We start from the raw sequence: 24,981 nt of genomic DNA, 5'->3' as shown, positions 1-24,981 counted from the left end.
AAAAATGAAATGTCCCTTTTACACTCTACCCCATATCCACACTGTAAGAGAATATCGAGTTTATTACCCTCTCAAGCTAAATATTTTTGACATAAAATTTGGTGTGCATGACACAATAGATTTCTCTTTCAAAATGATCCATATTTTTTAAATGTCATGCATCATTATTAAATAAGTTTTTAAACCAAGTTATAGGTATTTTAATGTTACGGAGAGATTTTCTTTCAATGGTATATTAATGCATGTATTATGCCACCTATCTTGTCAAAAATAACTTTTTTTATTTTTTATTTTTTAAATCATCATATTAAATGTTAATTATAATAATTATTAATATTTTGTGATTTTGTGTTATCTGGTTTACCAGTTAATCAATGTACATTTTAAGAAATCTTACGTTTTAGATCAAAAAAAGATTATTTGTGAGATAGATTCTATAGCTTTGGTTTACCTTTTGAATAAAAAAATCTTTGATATTTTTTCTTAATGATTGAAATCATTGGTTGCTTAGATTTGGTATATTTCTCTCCACTTTGATTTGATTTCTTTTATTCATATTCTTTGACAGTGGAATATCATATCATTGTTGATTCTCTTGTTAAATGGAATTTTTTTACTACTCAGAGATAGAATGTTTTTACTTTCAAAAATCTTTATCTCCAAATCAAGCTACTCAATTTCTTCATCATTAAAATGATATGATTTGATTATTGATTGTACAGTGTAAGCTTTGTTTATTCTCTAGGTTCTTGGTGGATTGGTGGAAACCTCTTTGATTTTTTTTTATCTTATTTCCCTTAGTGGCTATATTTGTTTGAAAATTTCTATGTATTCTAAGAAGACTTCTCATTTAATATAATGTTTACCTTTTTTTCCTGATGAAAAGATAATATTTTCAGACAATTATCCTTTATACAATTTCATTCTAGATAAAAATAATGTAACATATGTTTACAAGATAGAGATTTCTAGATAGTCATAGTTAGTAAAAGGGCTAAAAAAAGGAATAATTCAAGATGATCTAACAAAATACCACCCACCCCTCAAAGTAAAATAGTACATTAACCAAACTACTAGCATGAGTCATGATGAAGAACTTACTCTTGATCAAGATGAAACAATTGAAGAAACTTTTTGATTTACCTTTTGGTTTTAACTGGGGTACTCAACAATAAAAGCCAACTACCAAGAAAAATTAGTAGAAGCCTTTCTATTCAAAAGAGTTGCACAAATCAGATAGCCCATTTTACAAATAACTTTTTTCCATCCCAACTACCATGCTCTAGTTAGAGATTATGATTTTCTATTATAGATAATGTTATTTATGTTTATGAAGAAGTGAAAAGAGAAATATTTTTATTTGCCTTACTTACTCCTATTAATTAATTGTGCACTGCAAACTATTTCTCTTTACCACTATTTAATGCACACTAATTGTGATAGAAACCATCAATTATTTACCAACATAAAGAAGATGGTATGACTTCCCTATTTCCTACAATTAAACTTTTTCATTGACATCTAACTCTTTACCATCTAGTGCACATTCAACAAAATTGAAATCATCATATTTACAATTATGAGCACACATTATGTAATGTTTCTATGTATGTCCAATTCAATCTTCCCAATCCATCCCTCTCTTTATTCCCAATATTTAATGCATATCCACAACAATAGAAGCCATTCATTTTTTAACTAATATCAAAGAAAATGGTTTTGTTTTTTTTGCCATATTCTCAAATTCAATCCTTTCCCATTGTTACCAATCTCTCTTCACCATCTAATATACATTCAACAAAACTTAGATTATTTTATTTACAGCTAAGAATAATAAGTAATAGTGATTATGTCTTCTTCACCCTTTTCTTTACTATCTCATACACTTTCAACAAAACATCAATAATCTTATTTACAACTACACATGATTAGTATCCTGAACCCCAACTTGTCTTATTTACAACTACACATGATTAATATCCTGAACCCCAACTTGACTCTAAGTAAGACGAAGATAAGAAAAAACTAAACTTCAACCATCTAATGACACAACAAAAAAACTAAACTTCAACCATCTAATGACACAACGAAAAAACTAAACTTCAACCATCTAATTTACAACTAAGAAAGATCAATAATAATCCTCTCCCTCTCTCATCACCATCATCCTAAATCTTATTATATTTTTTATATTATGCCCTATAGTATATCTTAAAACATGCAACAACATTGAGTATGTGAGTTTGCTCCGAAATTATACATTGGAAGTCCCACTACTATGTGGGACTGGCCGTCAAATTTGATGCCATAGTCTCACATTTCTGTGTAAAATCTTGGACCGGTTAATGATAACAATTTTGACCGAGTGCTTTCATTTTTATCTGGTTTTTCTCGTCTAATTTTTTTTTGTTTTGGCATCGTTTCAAACCGTGTGCAAAAAGGTTTGATGTATATTTAATAAAATAGCCAGGGCTCTTGCTTCGATTTTACTCTAGTTACGATATGGATGTTGAAAGGCACTGTGGGTGGGCCCGCCGCCCTAACAATTGCATGTTCTCCAGTTTTTCAGTAAAACGCAGATTCAGGCGGTCGGACATATGCTGGTTTGCACCGCTTTTAAACAAGAGCCCCACACGATACATCCAACCTCGCATATCATAATCATTCTATGCATGTTATATGGCTATGATGCACATGTGCATCATGGGGTTGCTGTTACATCCCTAATCTGCTCCCTTCCCTTCATTATCTGCCTTTGCCTTCCCATCCACCCATGAAAATGGCGATGCATATGAACAAGAGCCCCTCTTTATCCTTCTCTGTTGTTCGTTTCATCAGATTTTGATCCCTTTTGCTTTGCCGGAGGATTAGGTTCGAATTCAGGTGAGTCTGTTTCAGAAATTTTTTACATTTTTTATTTCATTCCAGTGACTGTTCATTATTTATCAGAGTTTGCTTCTTCCTGAGTGCTTTCATTCTTCTCGTTCCCAGAAAGCTGTTTATTCTGAGCAGCCTTTGCCCATACCCCAAAAACCATTACTATTATTATTATTGTTTTCTGTGGCGGCGTTATTTTGTTGTATTGGAAGATTTGAGTTAAAGAAATCTGTGAAGGTCTGACCTAAAAGGCGTAAATTATTTGCGTTATTTAGTAGTTCTGATCGATTACAGAAGGCTGTGTGATCCGATTTTTTTTTGGCAGACCACGCATTTTGTTCAGCCTCTTTTGGGGACACATTGTTTAGGGTTTTTTAATTGTTCAAAGCTTGTGATGGATTAGCTGAATACCTCTTCTGTTCCATTTTTCGTAAAAATATGGAAAATTGTAGGTTGGATTTGTGGTATATTTTTCTTTTAAAATTTTGATTGCTTTGACAGTTGGACAGGTGCTTGACAATACTGCTGTGTTCTTTTATAAAAAAGTTTGTAACCCTCAAACTGGTGTATCGGCTTCCAGCAGAAAATTGTTTGGACAAATTAGAGGACCTGTGTGATTGTTGAAGGAAGAATTGGTCCTGGCAGGTGTGGAGATGGAAACTTTACCCAATTCAATGAGTGATTGTGAAAACGCTTCAGAAGTTTCCGTTCTCGGGCTGAAAACAGATCGGTCTTTACAGGCATTCGAAAATCCCAGTAATTTTCTCAACGACGGGGCCTGCTTTGTTAATGCTAAAGGCGTCTTATGCCAAGGTTTCTCAATTCGGTAAGATTACCATGCTAATTTTAAATCTGTAATTGAGTTTTGGTCAATATGAATGTGAGCATTTAGGGTCCAATTTTTTGCAGTGATTATGTGGGGAAAGTCAGGAGTTTAAACATCAGGAAATGTTGGCCTTTCTCTGAGAGTTTGCTGGAAAGATGTTTAAGGGAAGGTGGAGACTGCGTGCTTCCACCTCTAAAGAGCCCTCATCACAGATGGTGGGCATGCGAACATTGTGGTTGGGAGGTGGAACACAAGCCCTTTGGGAACTCTTCTCACAGAATGGAGGATCATCTTGGTCAGCCGGAAAGTTATATCAGAAAGATCGACCGATTTGGAAACCGGAAAATAAACATTTCTTTAGGTCCAATTTCAGATGGGGATTTCAACAATTCTGAGGATCTGGAAGAACAAATCTTAAAATTGAGCTCTGTTCAGATTTCCGGACGGGACGACAATACTGCTGAAGAGAAAGGGTGTATAAGGAGAACGCAAACTAAAGGTGGGAAAAGTAATGTGTACTGTTGTCGGCAGAGTTCATTAGGACCGCCAGTTTTCAAAACCGCTTCCTCGAAGATTGGAACCCTCGATCGCATTTCCCACCGCGCTGGCAAGGGGAAGCTTGCCCAAGCGCACAAAATTGAGCAACCTGATAATGTTCCGGCAATTCAAAACCAGAACGGAAAACCGGGTATTGTTTTTCGTAAAGATTCCGTCAGCCAAAGCCCGGGACGGAGTACTACTTTTGATTTGAACGAAAGGGAATACCGGACATATAAGGATGTAGGTGTCCGTGCGGAAACAGAAAAGGCTACAGAAATAGCACATGAGCAGGTACCAGCGGGTCGCGTTCCAGACCAACAAATGGAGAGAAGCAATATTGAAAATCTGAATTCCCAATCGGGTAAATCTGAGCTGGTTAGAAATGACATTTGTAATATTGCAAATGATGAAGTTTCTGCAGTCAAAGTTTGCCCGGTTTGCAAAGTATTTACCTCAACAACCATAACAGCTGTGAATGCCCACATTGATGATTGCCTTGACCAGGCATCTAAAGCAGAGAAGAAACAAGGTAAAATGCAGAAACATAAATCAAGAAGACAAAAGAAGAGATCAATTGTTGATATTTGTGCTGTTGCTCCACCAGCTGACAGCCATTTGGATCACCCAGAAAAGTTGGGGATGAATGAATCAGAAGGTTCAGCAGCTCCTAGTTGTAAGCTCAACGAAACTATTCCACTGAGACAGACAAGTTTAGAAAATGCAGTTCGTGATGACTTGCCAACTTTCAATTGCAAGCGCAAGAGGGCAAATCAAGGAAATTCACCAATTAAACATGGGAAATCTGGAAATGGAAAAGCTGAGTCATTGAAGATAAAAAGAAAACGCCAGCATGTTGGAACATTATCCAGTATTTTGGACGGAGTTAAGGTATGCTGTTAATCCTTTTCACTGTTAATTGTATTTGTGATATCAATGCTGGTTAATATTTTCCGAGTTTTACTGTCAAATCTTGATTATGAAATGATCATTTAGAGGACAAAACTTCAAATGAACACTGGTTTTCTGCTTCTCAATATTAATTTCAAAATTTAGTAATTCTAGAAACTAATAGGCGGATAATTGTTTGAAGTTAACATTAAAGTCTTGCCAAATAGGCTACTACATAGTTAAACATCAGCTACATAAACTGATAAACAAAGTACTTGAATTTAGGTCGTAATTTTGAGGGCAAGTATTAGATATCTGACGAATATAGCGTAGGATACGCTATTACCATCTATAACGTTCTAAATCTGGCGTGTGACCAGTACCAAGCAACCGAATAAAAATTTATTTGTTACATCTACAAAGAGTTTCAGAAAATGGACCAAAAACCTCCGTTATAAGTCTTCAATTGTAAACGCTAATTGCAGCCAAAGGCCATTCAATTTTAAGAGTGCTGAAACTTATCCAATGAAGAACCTTTCTCTCTCAGCTATAATATTCCATTAAGCTCAAATTTACTACGTACAGATAAAGGGTGGAAGCATTCGTCTGCAATGCGAGCAAACATTTTTAAAGCATTCTAAGTTTGGAGTTTTAGTTTAGGTCAATGCTATTAGTCATTAAATGACTTAACTGCGCATTGTTTCACCAGTCAAGTCACGGTTGAGCTCCATTGAAAAATACCTGAAAACTAGCGTTTACAAGATCCCCTATTTTCGTTCACTTTTCTGATGCGAGGAGCTGGTCCATCTTACACCCAAGTTTTACAGAGATTTAAATTAATTGTCTTTTAATTATCTGTTTAGTTTGCTTTTAGGGGGAAGATATTTTCAGCCATATTGAAAGGATAGAATTTTAATATTTTAGATGTGTTACAGCAATGGAAAATTAGGTAAGGAAAATTTAAAATAACAAATTTTGAGAGAAGGGTTTTCATCATGTTCCCTATAAGCTTGTTTCGATCATTCAAATGAAAGGTTCCCATATGCTGGCTAAAGTAATTTAAGTTAAACCCAGTAGAATTTATTCACATTAGAGCTGGAAAAGTTTTAAATTTTAGGACTATATTTTTCACCTGCAATGCAATTTTACATGCCAACATAAAATTGCATGGGATTGCTAGCCGGTTACCATTCATCATTATTTTGAGAAACATTGAATGTTTACCTCAATATAGAAGGAAAGAAAGAAAACCAAGTATATTAATGGCTGCACATGTCATGGGACTTGGTTGATTAATTTAGAAGGAAAAAATCGCGTGAATACGTGGAATTTAGAATAAATAAAATAATTTTTTTTAAATTTTAAGAGCATATTTTTTTTTTTTTCCTCCAATGCATTTTATGTGCTGTCATAAAATATCATGGAGGCATAGCTAGCCAGTGTGCTGTCGTAAAATATCATGGAGGCATAGCTAGCCAGTTACCTTTCATCACTTGAGGAACATTGAATGTTTACCTCAATGCAGAAGAAAGAAAGAAAACAAAGTATATTAGCGGTGGCACATGTGATACGATTTGGTTGATTAATTTAGAGGAGAAAATCACATTCAACATATGTTTGAAAATATAGAATTTACAATAAATAATAATAACTAAAATTAAAATTAGTTTAAAAATTATTCACACTTAGTGATAAATGTTTTGAATATTAGGAGCATATTTTTATCTTTAACGTAAGTCTAGGTGCCATCATAAAATTACATGGGAGCCCAGCTAATTAGTTACCTTTTATCAATTACCTCAGTGTCGAAGGAAAGAAAATAAATCAAGTATATTAATGACAACATAAGTGATGGAGCTTGATTGATTAAATTAGAGAAGAAAAAATCACATTCAACATATATTTGAAAATGTAGAATTTACAATAAATAATAATAATTTAAACTATTTTAAAATTTTGAATAGAAAAAGCATCATTTTTTATTTTTGAGATTGATGATTCACTAGTAAAAATCATATATATTAATTATTCTATTAATGATTCACTATTATAGAAAAGCTGAATATTCTTCCTAGCATTCAGTGTGGTTGATAAAATAGTAAAATTGATGCAAACGATACAACATGTGCTATGAAAGTTAAGGATGTTGTCGAATGTGTGGCTTAGATGAGAACAATTATATACATCATCAATAAGGAGCCAAAGCTTATGGAGTCCAACTATTAATTCTAAGAGGAACAAAGACATTCGCCCTACCAATTTCTTAGAACAAATAAATTATTTAAACTAATGAATAGATTACAGCCATTTTCTCCATTACTTAATGCATTTTCGTTTCTGCAATATAATTCTTATAAAATAAATTGGGCTCCTAATAAAGAAAGTTAAAACCAAGTTAAAAGCATCCCTATTAGTAAATAAAAATTCCTAGCAATAAAATAAAAATTCTTATATTGATGGGCTATGCATCAATAAATGTCTCTTGTATATTATGTAGTCTTTTAGCCTATGTACGATACAATAAATGTCTCTTGTATATTATGTAGTCTTTTAGCCTATGTACGATAGGAAAAAGCTATTGAATATGTTTATCTATTATTAGTTATGTTATATAGTCTTCTTTCGAATCACAGAATAATTAGGTCTTAAGATGGAAACATTCTCATTAGATAAAATTGGAAGAGGTCCCAACTCTAAATTGAAAACGTATTATTATACACAAAGATTTAATTTTATGAAATTACGTTCATACTAAACCTTTAACTATAAAATGCAATACATTTAATTTTTTAATTATATATGCAAGATAGAAATTTGGAAAAAGCTATGTAAAACAACATATATTAGTGGCAAATATAATTTGCTACCACGCGCTTTGAAAGAATGCGAGTCTTATATAAAGTTGAAATAATCACATGTGAAAATATTCAATCAAACTTGCTACTTACAAGCCAAACTGTGAATAAATTATTCTAGAATAGTATAATATGTTGTTAGCTCGAAAAAAATATGAAAAACATATTTTAAGGCTTGGAATAGATGATAAAGATGAATTCCTCACTTAGCACCCTCCATTCGATTTCATTCTTGATGTGAGGTCCTAGGAAAGGACATTTTTCTTTCCCAAAAAAATGTTATTGCTCCTTAAAATTTTTTATCAACAACTCCAATGCTAAGCTTTTCCTTAGAGGATTTATCAAACTTTAAATTCTCAAATCTATTTAGGGGCTTTCGCAATTAGATAGTTGAATTTTGAAGACATGCATCTATTTTTAAAGTGAGATATTATAGTCAGGGAATCGTAGAACTAGTTTTTAATGAAAAAGATTTTAGAAGATTTGAAAATTGATCATCGACCATCCTCCCTTCCTACGTGAGCACTCTCCATTCCTATTTTTAGCAAGGGTGTTAATTGAGGAATGTGGAATACAATTCTTTAAATGTCATATAAGGGGTTAACCAAAATGGGTTGGCTTAATTGGAAGCTAAAATACATCCTAGGTGACGCACTTGTTATTTGCAATAGTCTTGATAATATCCTCTGGAATCATTGTGTTTAGAAATGTAATAAGGTAACTAATTTGCTTGCTAACGCTGGTGTAGACTTTAACTCTTAAACCCTCTAGTCTATCTTATGGTCATCCATGCATATGAATATAATGGCCATGGTGCTAGTTTAGAAATGGAAATGTCAAAGTGTTAGGTATGAGGGTGTGCATAGTTGGTCACATTAGTATAATGTTTCTCAATTTTAGTTCCCCATTCTAAATGATCATTTGCCTCTCATGATCGTTCTATTTTTTTCCTAAGCATAGTGAATGATGGAAGTGTTTGTTTTTGTTTTGTTTTTTTTTTTGGTTTTTTTTTAATTGAACAATGTTTTTGAGATTTGAACTTAAGACCTTCTATGTAGGAGGCTTGCAGCTAACCGCTACAGTGTGGGGTCATCCTCAATGATGGAAGTATTTGATTGATTTAGGAGTTGGCGATGAGAGTATAGAGGCATGTTGACACATGTCACTTTTTAAACAACTTGCCTATTGAGTATTTTTGTGGACTTACTTTATGCCATGTTTTTAAAATGATTTTGTTAATTCTTTGGTACATCAGCTATGGTTTTTTCACCCTCATGGCTCCTTGTCCTACCTATAGGCCCCACTCGCAATGCCATCAGGAAACGAAAGTTACAAATCCTAAGCCAAAGTCACTTGAGAGGCCATGCTAGATAGACATCTTATTAAAGCAATTTTCTTTTTCTTGATCTTAGCCCTCTATCTAGTGAAGTTTGATTGTTAGGAGAAATTGTTGTGTTGGGTCAGTTGAACAGTAAGTTCTCTATTAGCCAAGACTTCTTGCAAGAGCTAGATTCTAACATTTTGGATGTGTGTATGCAATGTTGGATGATGAATTTCTCTCTTTAGAAGGAGTGCCTTGTTTTCCTAGATATGAAGTTCATCTTTGACTCATTTATTTTAGATTTGTCACACGTAGTATGGTGACTTTTGTGTGTTAAATAATGAGGTTTTTGGATGTTCAGTACTCTGACCTATGGCCTTCATAGTTTGTTTCAACCTACAAGAAGAGGTAAAAAATCTTATTGTTATGAAATATAGTAAGATGTTAGAAGGAATGGGCTATAGTACTCTTCTAATGCTAATTGAAAGAGTTATATGCTCTAAGAACTAGAAGGAGGCAATACTTTATGTCAATGTTTCTCAACTTAGGAATTTGACAAGGAAGCAATCTTCAATTTCTCTTTCCCTATTGATTGGCGCATTGGTAGATGGGGACTTTTTTTTTCTTTTTTTTTTGGAATATCTTTAGTTTCAAGGGTTGGTTGACCTTTCTTTCCCAGAATCATTTGCAAATTTTGTGTTGATCAATTTATGAGTAGTAGTAGTCCTTATTGCTTTCTAGATTTTTAAGAAATAGTTTTTCAAATACGAGGAATGTACTAGAATATATATTTAAAGTATACAGAAGGTTATCAACTTAAATATGTCTTAGTAATTTAAAAGCTAATCTTATCAATATAAAACTCTCTTTTTAAATATATTCAAAATTTGAAAATATATTGAATTGTTTATCCGATTTAATTAGAAAAATTATTAATTAAGTCTCATTTGTGGTCAATCATTAACTTTAATTATAAAATATAGTTAACCATTCTATATTTTTCACCTTTCTAAAAGTATATTAGCATTTTGAAGACAACATTTAGTTGATAATTATCATAAGAAAATTAATCAACTTTTTTTTTAAAAATTCTACATTAACATATCATACATAATTAAATAGAAAAGTAGAGAAACAAGACAATATCACCAATTAGATAAGAATGAAGAAGATTATCATATGAAGTACAATTCAACAACATTATGACTATAGTGGAATGCTCATTCATGTAAAAAAGATTTCACAATATAATTGATATTATCATCAAATTAGGCCTTTTTTTTCAACTCACAAGATACTCAAAATATTGTAATCCACCCAATTATTCTTTTATTTAAACCATATCCAAGATCTTCAATGATTAATAATTTACTATTTATATTTCTTTTTCACTTTTATGTTATTATTGTTTATATTAAATATGGACATGAATTAAGAAACTAAATTACAACACTATTTTGAAAAATAAAAATTAAGGTCTATATTATATCTAAACTACTTTTTTCAAGAAAACTAACAAATTAAAGGACATTTGGTTCTCAATCACTTGTATAGGATGATGAAACTTTGTATCTTTGATGTTGGAAGTAATTAAAGTTTTTTCGATGTAGTCATACATTGATGAACCACACAATTCTATTTACTGGTATGCACTTCTTGTGTGTGTTTTTTGTTTTTCTAATTGCTGTTCTAATTTTATTTTTTTTAAATTATCCCACACAAACTGAAATTTTGATATATCAAATATACATGATATTATTCATTTCCTAGATATATCCTCATTGTATAGACATTACAATGAATCTTCTTATTGCTCATCTTTTCTAATGTAGGTTCTAACCAATCAATAAATTTTTAATTATTTAATTATTTTTTACAAAATGATAAATACATTAATTAAGAAAGCTTAGAAATTTAAATAAAGATAATCAAACAACAATAAATGCCACTAAAATCCAATGAATAAAATTCAGTTTTAAATTTTACAGAACAATATTTTAAAAAAATCGAAGAACTCTTCTCTGATAGCACACGTTTCAAGTCAGCACTAATATTAAATAATATGAGAATTTTATTTTTAATACTTTGTTCCTCAAAAGTTGGTTGACAAATTTGTTTAAAAGCTACATAACTTAATTATATCAGATAAGCAATACAGGAAACATAACTTGTAACGTTTCAAAGCTGGTCCATTAAAAACTTTTTTTGTTACCTTAAAAGTTGTTCTCAGTGAATAAGGTAATAAAATAGTTATAAGATAAGATAGTCATGAAAACGTGAGATAGTTGCATCAAATTTTCGTTGTTAAATTATTAAAAGAACTTCAATAAACGTAATATTGCGACGCTTAACCAGGCCTGGCCTTTATCAAGATCGATACAGGTTTCCACTTTCGCTATTAAAGGCATTTATTTTCCGCCTTTACCCGTTTGCCTTTAAACCTATTACTTTAGTCTTGAGTGAGGTTTGTATTGTGTTCTGTTGAGGTCGAAAACATGACTAACTTTGGTAATAATAATCTATTTTCAATTGCTTCAAAATTTAGTCAACATTGCCCGCAATTGTAATTCTGATGTTTTTCGAACTTCAAGAACAGTCAGAGATTTTTTTCAGATATCTAAAAAGGTATAGTAGTTCATGTACAGGAAATAAAACAAACAATGCAAAGTAGGTTTGACATGACGTTTAATATCTTGCCAAGTGATAAGTACAACCTCCCCTATAAAGCTGGGTAGCGTAGACTAAAATATACCAGAGACTACCACTGTTTCCAAAAAATATCTCGGTTACAGGAGATGTAGTATAAATATTAAATACGGACTCCTAAAGCTGGTCCATCTGTCGACGTCTTGCCAGCGGTATGATTTTGTCGCAGGTGGCAACAAATCCCTTTTATTATCTTTATTCCACTAAAGTTTACCCGATGCCCGGTCCACAATCTTCTGCGTCTGTGTCTGTCAAACACAAACGATCGCACAGAAACATCATTAGTTAGAATAAATAAAATAACAGTTACGAATAGATTTTAGCATCGAATTAATGATTGCGTAATGTTTGCGTGTAAGGAAGCTCCATTGCTTTCGTGTGGGCCAGCCGACTGGCTATAGTGCGCAAATAGTAAATCGGGCATCGGCAGGATTGCGTGCGGAACAGCACATCAACGTCTTACTTTTCCAAATATCATTAAATACGATATTCTGCTTTTTCTTCTGTCGACGTGTTTGTTACAGCGATGCCGGTGTTTACTCGGTAGATTATGATTATACAGAAAATAGCGCCGGGGATCAAATTAAGTTGATGCAGAATAACTGTACTGAAACTCCGATTTTCCAGTTTACCAGCGCTTACATAGTTAAACGTTTAACGTCGTTATCGACCCATTACTGTCATATTCGTGGTCCGCAGGAGGAAAGGAGTGATGCCAAGATATCTTAAGAGGAACGACCGATTCTATTTTGGATTATATACATAAAGTTACTTAGAAAAGATGCCAAGATATCTTAAGAGGAACGACCGATTCTATTTTGGTTTATATACATAAAGTTACTTAGAAAAGATGGATTCTGGCTAATGATCTATTCATCTTCCAAACGTTTTACGGAACCAGGTTTATTAAGAACATAATATTAGTTTCGTGGCGATGATAATAAGCCTCTCTTATGCTTGAATGCATGTATACGGTAAGCCATCAAAGTTTCTGCATGACGACATATGTACAAAAGACTAAAACCTTACAACAATGCGAATTGAATATGTCAATTTGTGAGAGTGTACGAGATGCAACAATCATCAACCAAAAATCTTACATGAATTTCATTGCCTCGTTATGGTGATGGAAACGAGGATGCCAACAAAAATATTATTGTTACTATGGTCATAGGAGTTGAAATATTGGCAATGCTTAAGGACGAGAGAATATACTGGTATAGAGGAATAATTACTCTATTATAATAGTCACTAGGGTTATTAAATTTAAATTTAACCAAAAAAAAGTTTAAATTAGAATTAATGGATTGCTTTTCAGTTTAAAATCAATAATACCTCCTCATATCATTTTTTATAACTTAAATAACTGATGGCTGGTGGCTGGTGGGCAAAAGGATGCTTAATCTAATGGTCACATTAAACAAATATTATTTAATTATTTAAAAGATAATTCTTATGATATCTTACTACTAGGTTTATGGTCAATTTTGACAAGTAGAATTATAGTAATTATAGGTCTGAGCTATACAACTTACAATTAGTTTTTTATAGAATAATATTTATTTGTTTATGAAATATAAAAGAGGATTTGTTATGGGTGGGCTTTTGTAAAAAAAGAAAAGAGATAGGATTCTTTGTAGACATTTTAGGTCCAAATAACTTTACCAATAGAATAAAGCTTAAATTACAATTGATTTTGATTTTATTTAATAGTCTTCGAAGTTTTAAAATATATTATTAAAAGAAACTTATTAAACGTTTGAAAACAATGTTACTATATGAAATCAAGTGTCTACAATTATTGAAATATCCAAAATGTTATACTCATCCTCAAATTTAGACAACCAAATACTTTTACGTATTTATTTATTTACTAGTCCTTTCTAGCAAATGTTCCATCAAATCCCGTTTCTATTGACTTGTGTTCATAGTTTTATTTTCATCCAATCACTATTAACAAATTTTATCTACTCACAATTCATCTTAACTAACTACATAAATATTTCACTATTACATGCAAATGTAAATTTGCGTTAATGTAAATTCTACTACCATGTTTGTATTTGTGTTAATGTAAATTCTACTAGCATGTTTGTATTCTAAATTAATGTAATATATTATAGTAAGTATTTATTGTAAGATTGGCACATAATCAGATAATAATAAAACCCTAGGATTTTATAGCTAGGATTAGAAAAAAAAATTCTCAATTAAATATATGGAATTTTTGTAAACTAAATGTGATATTTAGATGCATTAAGGATGGAGGAATATATGTTCAAGATGGTAGGAATTTATTTGCCAATGTGTTTAAAATAGGGCCTTGTCTCAATAAATTTGTAAAAGGATAGTTCTTTAGCCTCATTCAAATCTATGTTTGTATAATAGATCCATGTGCCTACAAAGCTATTATAGATCATGGAATTGAACCTAGATCAAGGATCGTGAATGAGATGTGAATTGAAAAATGTTGCAAACATAAATTGCCCCATAATACATATGCTAAAGTGACATGATGTCTATAGATGTCATTTAGGAACCTATTAGGAAAGGATTTATTATCATTGGGTCAATGCCCTAGGTAGATTGATGCAATAATTTTGTAAAAATGATTAAAGTTAAGATTAAAGTATGTAGAGATTAATAAGATCATACATTCTCTAATATATTTCTATAGATGTATTGTGAATTCTCCACAATAATACTCTAATTATTCTTGAATGACTTCAAAAATAATGGTGAATATCCCTAAATACAATAACATACACTAAATTTCCACAGTAATGTGTAGCAAGTCAACTCATAATGGATAGTGAACAAATCAATCAAATTTTAAATTTGAACTTTGAATTTTAAATGTTTGAGGTTCATATCAATAGGCAAAAATGTATCTTGGGTCATTTCACACTCATTGATCTAATATAGTGTGATGAAACAAAGATAAAAGGATCATAACTAGATCTTAGGATGAGTGATGATGGAATCAAGATGGGATAAGGTCATGGGCCAAATTCCATACAAGAATATATTAGTATGCTAAAGAATTTTTTGTTGTATGAACTATTCTCTCTAATATAGTGGGTCCAAGGAAATAAAGGAAAATGGAATGGCTATGCAATTTTAACTACATTCCATTCTCTCCTAACTTGTGCATCTTAATTAATTTTGATGATACATTTTGAAAACATAAAGGAGATAGATATATATGATTATTTTTACCTCTCCTTATAATGAGAGGTCAATTGAAAAAAAATAAAATGAAAAATATATGCAATGATTAGCATTTGTCAAACATTTGAAATAAATGCTAACTATAACTTTCTTGAAAAGTATCTTCAAAAATATAAAAAATTAAGAAAAGGGAAGTGTAAGAAATTCCATCTAAGTGACAACTATTAAGAATTAAAATTAGAAGAAATGTAAAAATACTTTGAACAAATGAAAATTTAATATCTCTATCTAGAAAAGGTGCCAAAGGACCCCAATCCTTTAGCAAATAGTTTTCACTCTATAGATAGCATGGTCAGGATTAAACATGATTACATCAATATCACCCATGTGTTTCGAGAAGGAAACAAAGTGATCAATGACCTGGCCAATATTGGAGTTAAGATTCATAATATTAAATGGTGGCTCAGACCCAAGGATTTCATCCCTGAGGATATTAAAAATCTCATCTATGATAATTATATACCGTGTTGATATGGGGCATGTCGTTTGGATTATTTTGATGCGCTTTTCATTTATGTGGAGAATTGATCTAGGATGTATTTTTCACTATATTCTTAGAAAAGGTGGGGTTTGTTCTTTAGACAAGTCTAGAATTGTGGTTCTTCTATGTTGTTTCCTGGGGTCAAGTGGCTTGCAATTGGGAGGTTTCAAACAAAAATCATAGGTCCATAATGGGTGGTGATAGAAATAGATTGGAGCCCAGATCATATGAAACATGGAGGAACAAGGCAAAGGTTTGGGATGAAGTGTCTGGGGATGAAATTATGCCCTACATTGAGAAAATCCATGGCCACAACCCTAGGGCTACTTGGCTCTTCATCAAATGCTGGAATAATGACACCCTTTGGATGTTTGAGGGTGAATTTGTGGTGGATGATAACCTCATTGTTGAGCTTACAAGGATTCTTATGGAATGAAGGAAATTTTATAGAGACAGGAAAGCTTCAAAGGAAGCCCTTGACATCTTCTATAAGAATGAGAAAGCAAAAGTCTGTTGCACGATTGATGGTGTCTATAATCGTGAGGACCTGAAATCCTTGTGGGCAGATGTGGCTGAAGTTATTATAAGGTACATTACTTTGGATGGTCACTACAAAAGTATTTTTACCTATCACTTCACTATTATCAACCGTTTTAGGCATGACAAATGCATTTCGATTTCATTTTATGTAATTGTGTTAATGCCCACCTCAAGAATCAGAGATCCCCTATTCTCCACCAGGGTTTGATTCTTTTGATTGTCGAACATGTCAAATCCCTTGAGATTGAGCTCCATCCCTTGGGCTCTAGAAAGAAAAATATTTGCTATGCCCAAAATGTTCATTGACACTACACAGATGAGTCATTGAAGTCTAAAACATCTGATGAAGATGCCTTCTACCTTGGAACCTGTAAAAAGAAATCTTCTTCTAAGGGTAAGGGTTTTGTCCCTGAAAGGGATGTGTCGAATAAGGATTATTCTAACTATGCCCCCTCAGATGAGTTTGTTCCTGATTCTTACAGCCTGGGCTCTTCTAAAAGGGTAAAGCCCCAAGGCCTCCTGCCTCAGAAGGAAATAAAATGTTTTTTGAGTTGGGCTCTACCTCTAGAGTGTTAAGAGCCCCCCCTCCCCCAACACACAAGGGAATCCTCAAGGAATTAAAATTCCCAAGATCATAAAGATTGAAAATACCATTGGGATTGTTGGGGATCAACAAAATCTATATTTTGATATTGAAATCCCAGTCGAGTAGGACAAGGCAGCCCATGTGGGTAAAGATGCAGGGTCCTCTATGGTGGATTCTAAGGCTAGATAAGTTGTGGTGAAAGTGGCTATGGAGGGCCAAACTAGTTTTTTCAATAGGGTGGTCGCGAAGATCTCTGGTTTGAAAAGAAGGATCAATTACCTTACCACGGGACATAATTCCTCCCCTTCTTCAGACAACACGAACAAAATGCTTGAGTTAAGTTAGAAATTGGTTACAGAAGTCAAAGCCATGAATAATGATCATGAAGAAAAAAAATGAACTCGGAGGTGGCTATGGATAGGGTTGATGAGAAGCTGAGAGTGGTCATTGCAGTGAGCAGAACTGCCATGATCAATAGCATGGAGGGCCTTCTAAGCCTAAATGAAAAGGTTCAATCTCTTAATGTTTCCCCTTCAACCACTCATGCATCCGTCTCAATGTCGATCTGTGGAAAAGGCAAGGTAAAGGATCTTATCAAGGAAGGCAAGACCCAGACTAATTAGGTACCTTCATCTTGCACCCGAAGTAGGGATAAAGGTAAGCATGCTAAAGACACTAATATGGAGGAGTTATCTGGTATCATTAGGGCTTTTATTGAGAAAAATATTAAGATTGTTCAAATGCTGAACGAAATTGTTTGGTCTCTAGGGTTTTAGATCCTATTTTCTGTTGTTTAGTTGCTACCAGCCTGCTATGGCTTTGATTCTGGTTTGTCTTTAAAGACTATTTCTTTTTGTATGGGTTTCGGGTCCCTGTAAAACCTGTTTTACACTAATCAAAATCATGAGTGCATCAATAATGTTTATCCATACTCTATATTCAAGAAATCTAGGTATGTGCATGGAAATTAGAGACAAAAATAAAGTCAAAAGTGGTATATTTTCTAGGAAGAATCAAACCTAAATTTTGATGCATAACTTGAGATGGCTTCAGTAAAAAATTTCAAAGATGTGATAAAGCAAGAATTATAGTACTTTGAATTTAGTCTCTAAATTTTATTTTTTTTAAATAGATAATATTAAGAGAGTCAAATGCTAAGTACACATAAAAGTGATCTTATTTGTAACATTAAAAATAAAAATGTACTTTGTGTGGTCCTATTCATTTGTTATGTTAAAACCAATTGGTGGAATGATCTCTAAGTGTTAGAGTGACTCAAGGAATCAAGCTTCTAGGATTACCTACAAAAACCAAAATAACCTTCTACAACAGATAAAGGAAAGAGCATAAATTTGTGATAATGGATGCAATTAGATCAATATGATCAATGATGTGCATATGAAATGAAAAAAATGTACATATGAGACATTGTTTATATAGACAAGGTTGAAAAATAAAATTGATTAGGATGATGAAAAGTGTCTTAATCCTATGTCAAGCAACAACTAGGAGATAAGATCACATGTCTACAAGAGACTTCTATAAATATTTTTTACTAACTTAAGATATTAACATGTGATAAAATGTCCTAATAAGGAACGAGCTAGATAATGTACCTTGTTCATACTACAAAGGGAGAATCTCAATAGGAAATAACCATGTTCACTCCAACATCCCCTTTAAGTGCAACTTAGGGAAAATGATGAAAAATATAAATGATACAAAGATGGGTCTCGAATACTAGGCCATGTCAAATACCCATGGACAAATGTAATATCTCACAAACAAAGAAAACATGAAAACCTAGTGGATCAAAACTACTCTCCACATGAGAGAAAGGATACAAAAATACTCTCAATCAAGAATGACAAGGAGAAAAATCAGATGTGAGGATAAATTCACCCCTATAAGAGAGATGACAGAGACACCATGGACCCCTCATGGAGACACTAGGCAATGTTCAATCAATACCAATGGTAGATGCTTGAAACAAAATGTAGATGATGGTCCATGATAACAAAACAATGTTTTCCCCTCTATGAAGAAACAAAACCATGGGTAGATGGATGATGACTTCCCATTCCTCAAAGAAATATGTAGGAAGAAATATCAAGATGTATGAAGTCTCTAAAAATTGCTCAAGTATCCCCATGCTGATGTTGAAAGTTGCCACTTCCAAATCAAGTATTCTAGGCCACACGAATGATAATGATGATCTTGAACCTTGTCAAAAGGTACATGTAGAACAATATAGAAAGAGACAAGTGTCTCATTTGAAGAGAGAAATTCCTCATGCAAATGTTGTTCAAAAGTATCCACACTCATGTCAAACTATGATGAGTGGTCATCTAGAGAATAAGCAAGCAAGTTTGTATGTTCCCTCACAACAATTGAAGATTAATTATCTTGATTTCAAAGAGAAGATCAATATCATCAATGGTATCTCCCAAATATGAAATAAGACTCACTAAACAAACTTGCAATGTCTATCAAATAGTCATCCTAAGTAGCCACATCTAGGAGATAACATACATCCGTGTTGTATTGGATGGCAAGTGGCCATGATTGTAGCAACACAAGAATCATTTAATGCAATAGTAGATGTAGGAGATGGAATGGAAGGCTAAAGATCTAGGTCACATGTGAGAATACCCAAGTTTAGGGAGCAAAAATTCTCCTCAAAATCATGGTCCATACTTGAAATGCAATTATCATCCAAAGGATCAAAGCACCACAAAGAGAAAAAGTTTCAAAAGGACTACAAACTAGATTCATGCTCAAATACCATAGTAGCTATGATATCTCTATTATCCAAGTCTCTAATGATAGCTAAATGAGGTGTGAATTCCATAATTTTGTCTACTCCACCATAGATAATTGAATAGATAGAAATATTATTGTTTTATAAATGAGATAAAATTGAAAGTGTCATCCCCAATATTAATAGATCCCTTCTTAATTTCATGCATGTATGTATGATTTCCCATCAAAATAGGTGGCATAGCACAATATTTGAATGAGGAGAACATGGACTATGAAGAAAACATATGATAAGATGCCCTTGAATCTAAAAGCCATCTCCCTAATCCAAGACCTATAGAAGCATAAAGAGAATGTCATTTATTTTACTTAGATATTTGGGAAGATAAATCAATGCAATTCCTCTTAATAAGATGTTTCAATTCATCAATCTCCTTATAATAAGAATGTTCTTCACATCCAAGGTTCTTGTAATATGTAATATTAGGCTTCTCCTTCTTAGATGAATTCCCTTTTGGAAAGGATTTTCTTTATGCTTGATGTGTATGTGGATTGCTCTTTGATTTCTTCTATTGCTTATCAAATTGTTCAAACTTTTTCACCTAACTAACTAGAAAAGTATAAGATTGTGATGATTTTTTAAAATCCATAAACATGAGTTTCTATTGGTCATTTATTAACATATTAGAAATAACATTTTAGTATACAGAGATCCCATAATTAGCTTTTGATTATGAAAGTTATAAGAAAAACTAACATATTTTTTTGAAAACATTGTAGACCAAGTGAATCTCCTTTTTCGTAGTTCCACATTCTTTACATTGTGCTCTTCGATCATTAACCTTGGTGATAAAATCCTATTTATTTACAAAGTTATTTGTATCAAGGCTCATTAATTCATTATGAATTTGATAGCCCGTGAATTCATCTTTAGTGTCGTATACTATTTTCAAAGTTAAATGTAGTGTCATAAATTGTAACCCGCTACAATTTCATGCTCCTTTTTGGGCCCTTGCTTTAGTGTGCTTTCTTTTGGGTCATTTTCAGCTTATTTTGGTCTTATCACATCCAAATTGTCATCATATGCTCATGAGGTGACTTGATCCAATGTCTCAGGCTTGTGCACTTTACATCCATCTTGCTTTGGTCCCTTTCTAGCTAGACAATGGTGCCTAGCACTCTAGTCCTAGCAGGCTAGGGCACCTGGTGCCATAGTCCCTCCAAAAGGTGCCCAAATTTTAATTGTTGGAGTGCTAGTTCTTACCATTTGTGATTTGATCTCAATAAATTGATATGACCATTGGAAGTTGGCCTAAATGTGAACATACCTTGAGAACCCTATATAAAGACATCATTTCTAATTCATTTACACAGCTAGAAATTTAATTCACAAGAATTATGTTGTGACTTATTCACACATCACCCCATTCTAAATGGCAACCACCTACATTTTTCTTCACTTGGTTTTTTGTTTGAGTTTTTGGGTAGTATGGCAATAATTTCCTCAAGTTCCAATCGTCTGAATAAGTGTTGATGATTTTGTGTTGAGTCTGGAATTGAGCACTGTCTATTTTAGGGTTTTTGTCTTGCAGACTTAGAAAGGAAGTCAGTAATCTTGAGCATAGTGAAATTTGGCAAGTATAGGAAAAAAATATTTGAAAGGGCCTTCTAGTGAATTTGAGTGTTTTTCATGAACTTACTATTTTTATAAGTTTCATTGTGCCCTCGATTGCCCTGATTTTGAGTTTGAACAAACATACTATTATTAGTAAGTCTATTTTTAGTAAGTTTCACTGTGTGCCTATTGGCCCTAATTTTGTGTTTGGAAGAACTTACTATTTTTAGTAAGTCTATTTTTTAGAAATTCTATACATTGCAATAGGTGAGCACTGATTGTAGAAAGAACCAAGGCATCTAGTTCCAAATCTGAAAAGATGAATGAAGCAAGTAGATGATCAAATTTTGGCTGTCTGGAAATCTTCCTTCAAGGCCTAAGCACATCAAAGAACTTTCCTTAGGCACAAATCCCAAGACAAGGAGGAATCATCGTCAACTAAAAAATCCTATAACCCCAAATTGTACTAGGAAGGTCTCCTTGGGCGCAAAACACGAGACACAGAGGATTCATCCTTTCAATCAAAATTCCTCCTCTATGCCCAATGTGCACTCAGGCATTCATGAAGTCTTGGAAATGATGAAATATGGCTAAGTGTTGTAAATTTCCTCCTATCCCTTTGGAATGTGTCCAACTTCACGATGGCAAGGAATGATAGAAATTTCACTAAGAGCTGAAAAAATCCTCATTTAGTCTTTAAGTGCGCCCAAGCATTCAAGAAGTCTTGGAAATGAGCAAATTTGGCTAAGGCATTGTAAATTCATCCCTCACCTCTAGAATGCAATCAACTTCAAGATGGCAAGGAATGATAAAAATTTCACTAAGTGTTGAAAAAGTTATCCTCTAGCCTTCAAGTGTGCCCAAGCATTCAAGAAGTCTTGGAAATGATCAAATTTGTCTATCTATCCCTCATCTCTAGAATGCACTCAACTTCAAGTAGGCATGGAATGATAGAAATTTCACTAAGTGTTGAAAAAATTAGCCTTTATCCTTGAAGTGTGCCCAAGCATTCAAGAAGTCTTGGAAATGATCAAATTTGGCTAAGGCATTGTAAATTCCTCCTTCACCTCTAGAATGAGAAGAAATGAACAAATTTGACTAAGTAACTTTAGGATGAGAAGAAATGAACAAATTTGACCAAGGCATTGTAACTTTAGGATGAGAAGAAATGAACAAATTTGACTAAGTATGAAAGAAATCCTCCACCATGGAGAATTGGTGTCTGAGCATGGAGAATCCTCCTACTTATGCCATATGCACCCAAGACAAGAAGTGGTGTGGAAGACAAAGTTTGAATGCCCAAAAAGGAATATTTCTCATTAATGAGGCATGACACACAAGACATAATGGACATTGCTATTTTGAAACAGGGTATGACGAGTGGGGCCACTAGAATGACAAGTCATCTCTTAACAATGGAAACAAAAAATGTGTTTTGGAAGGAATTAATGAAGTTACTAAACTTATCCCAGTGCCAACTTGGTAGCATAGTGGGTGAATTCCCTATTTAAATAGAGCATGAGATTATAATTTTTTTTTCACATCACATTTTGGAGAACACAAACAAAAGCAAGGCGTGCTAGGTAGCTAATGCATGGATTTCTCATTGAAGAATCCTTTCCTCAAAGGTTTTAATTTATTCCAAGTCTGGAATAAGAAATGTGGAAATATTCTCATGATGGATTTTAAATTTTGATAGATATTAGTTATTTTATTTTGCATGAAGTTAGATGGTCAAGTCAATGGTGGCAAACATGTCCAGGCAGACCCAAATCAAGAATAAACTCAAAGGATTTCTCCAAAAATCATGGATCATTTCAAACTGGAAGGAAGTCAGTGACACTAACTTGGGAACATTCAATTTGTATCAATTCAGGAGGAGAATGTTTGTTCATGATGGACATCCTCCATCAGTTGTCTACACCATGACACAAGTAAACATACCAGTGAGATAAGGGAAGAGATCAATATGCAAGCAAACACCATGATACATCACATAACACCGGATATATGAGGAAAACCCAATATGGGAAAAACCTTGATGAGAAATGTTGTTGGAGTCTAGGGCTTCAATCCTGCTTCACAATAAAACATAATATTACAAAGATTTAGGGAACCAACCCAAGGAGCATCAATCCCTGCACCGAGCACCAACTCAGTGATTAAAATAACTGTAAAAAATACATTAGTAATAACCTTGTTACAAATGTGTTTTGTAACTCTCACAAATATCTCTTCACCGGTTCACCTCTACTTTGTTCTCTCTTGGTTATCCACTCACATTGTTCTTATTGTTCTTCCCTCTCTACTGCAACCTTACTAGTACAGACACTGTAATTGCTTCACCGGTTACCTCAACCCTTACCGATTGAATCTCTTTTTGCCACTCAGCCTTTTCTCTACATTGTCAGATCTCCTCATACAGTTACTCTGTAGTGCTTCACTCTCTGATGTCTTCTCATAGTTCTAACACTACTGGCTAAATGATATGTTAGTTTCTATGAAAGCTCATCGGTCACTTTAACCTCACTGGTTAAACCCTCATACTGGTTCTACTCAGCTTCCTCAATATTCTGCAATAGACTCTCTGACTAATTGACTGTCTTCTTGCACTCACTTCACCGGTGTCACTCTTTCATCCAATAGTAAACAAATTAGGTCTTCTAACTGCATATTTATATCCAAGCATTCCTGCCAAAACGTAACTTCAAACTTTAGCATGCAAGGGTTTCCTCCACAAACTACGAGACATATCAGATCAGATTGGATCTTGTCTCTAGAACTGACAGCCTTCAACAAATCACACAACATTTCTATATTTGTTCCTTTGCTTTGTCTTGAGCGACCAACCCCTACATCTAACCCGTGATTTTCGCAGTCTACATTAACTATTGACCCAATTATCAACTACCTTGTTCACAGACCTCTGCATGTTAGGTTTTCTACTTTGCCACCTGGAAGCTACGTGTCTTCTTTGTTGGCATCCAACTCAGCTCAAGCCACTGTGTTGGTTTAGGCTCAATCACCAACCAACACTCTGTTGGCTTGATGATGATTGTAATGTATTCATCAAATGTTGTAATTGATGAAACACTCTCTCTCACACACACATGATTATATTGACTACCGATGTACCTCCAATTATTTACACTGCCAACTGGTATACTTAGTTGTTAATCTCTAATCGATACCATGTGTTAACCGGTATGTGCATAAGAGACAATTTGTGGTTATAATAAATTAGCATCAAGATGAAGATCAAGATGGAGATCAAGCGGAGATTCAAGGACAATGGTTCATATGTTTTACTCAAACCAGTATTTGATTGTTCCAACTAGTATTCGGTAATTTTGTGATGAGTTACCACATTTCGTGATGAGTTACGAGCACCGACTACTTGGCGGTAATTTTTGTGATGAGTTATGATCACTTGTCCAGATACACTACACCTAGGAAATTGTGTTATGATTTCTTAAGGCCAACATGAAATCATAAGGTCTATATATTGACATCGCAATGAACTATTTTGATATAAGTGAAAGTGTTATGTTGTGTTCAAAAGGAAAAAAGAGTTAAGTTGTAGAGTATGCAGTAGAGTGGTGTTGAATATGTTTAGAAGGATCTGATCAAGCAAGTATTGTGCTACTCAGAATAGATCAAACTATTCTTGTTGTTTTCTAACAATTACAACAGAATCAAATCCCCTAACCGGGTAAGCTCTAACAAGCTTCAATGTATAAATCCTGTAACAGGGT

The 24,981-nt window shown here is 33.4% G+C and overlaps 1 protein-coding gene across 1 annotated transcript in view; it reads left to right on the top strand.

Moving 5' to 3' along the window:
- Positions 1–2,726: 2,726 nt before the first annotated feature.
- Positions 2,727–24,981, top strand: part of LOC131066527 (uncharacterized) — a 64,085-nt gene continuing 41,830 nt past the window's right edge. Inside the window, exons 1-3 of the mRNA XM_058001304.2 lie at positions 2,727–2,883; positions 3,379–3,703; positions 3,787–5,131. Of these exons, the coding sequence (XP_057857287.2) occupies positions 3,531–3,703; positions 3,787–5,131 (1,518 nt within the window). The 5' untranslated portion in view covers positions 2,727–2,883; positions 3,379–3,530. The remainder of the gene's footprint in view (positions 2,884–3,378; positions 3,704–3,786; positions 5,132–24,981) is intronic.

The sequence above is a fragment of the Cryptomeria japonica genome, chromosome 3 (genome assembly GCF_030272615.1).
Source record: "Cryptomeria japonica chromosome 3, Sugi_1.0, whole genome shotgun sequence".
In the NCBI taxonomy this organism is placed as follows: domain Eukaryota; kingdom Viridiplantae; phylum Streptophyta; class Pinopsida; order Cupressales; family Cupressaceae; genus Cryptomeria; species Cryptomeria japonica.
This window is presented reverse-complemented; position numbering and strand designations above follow the sequence as displayed.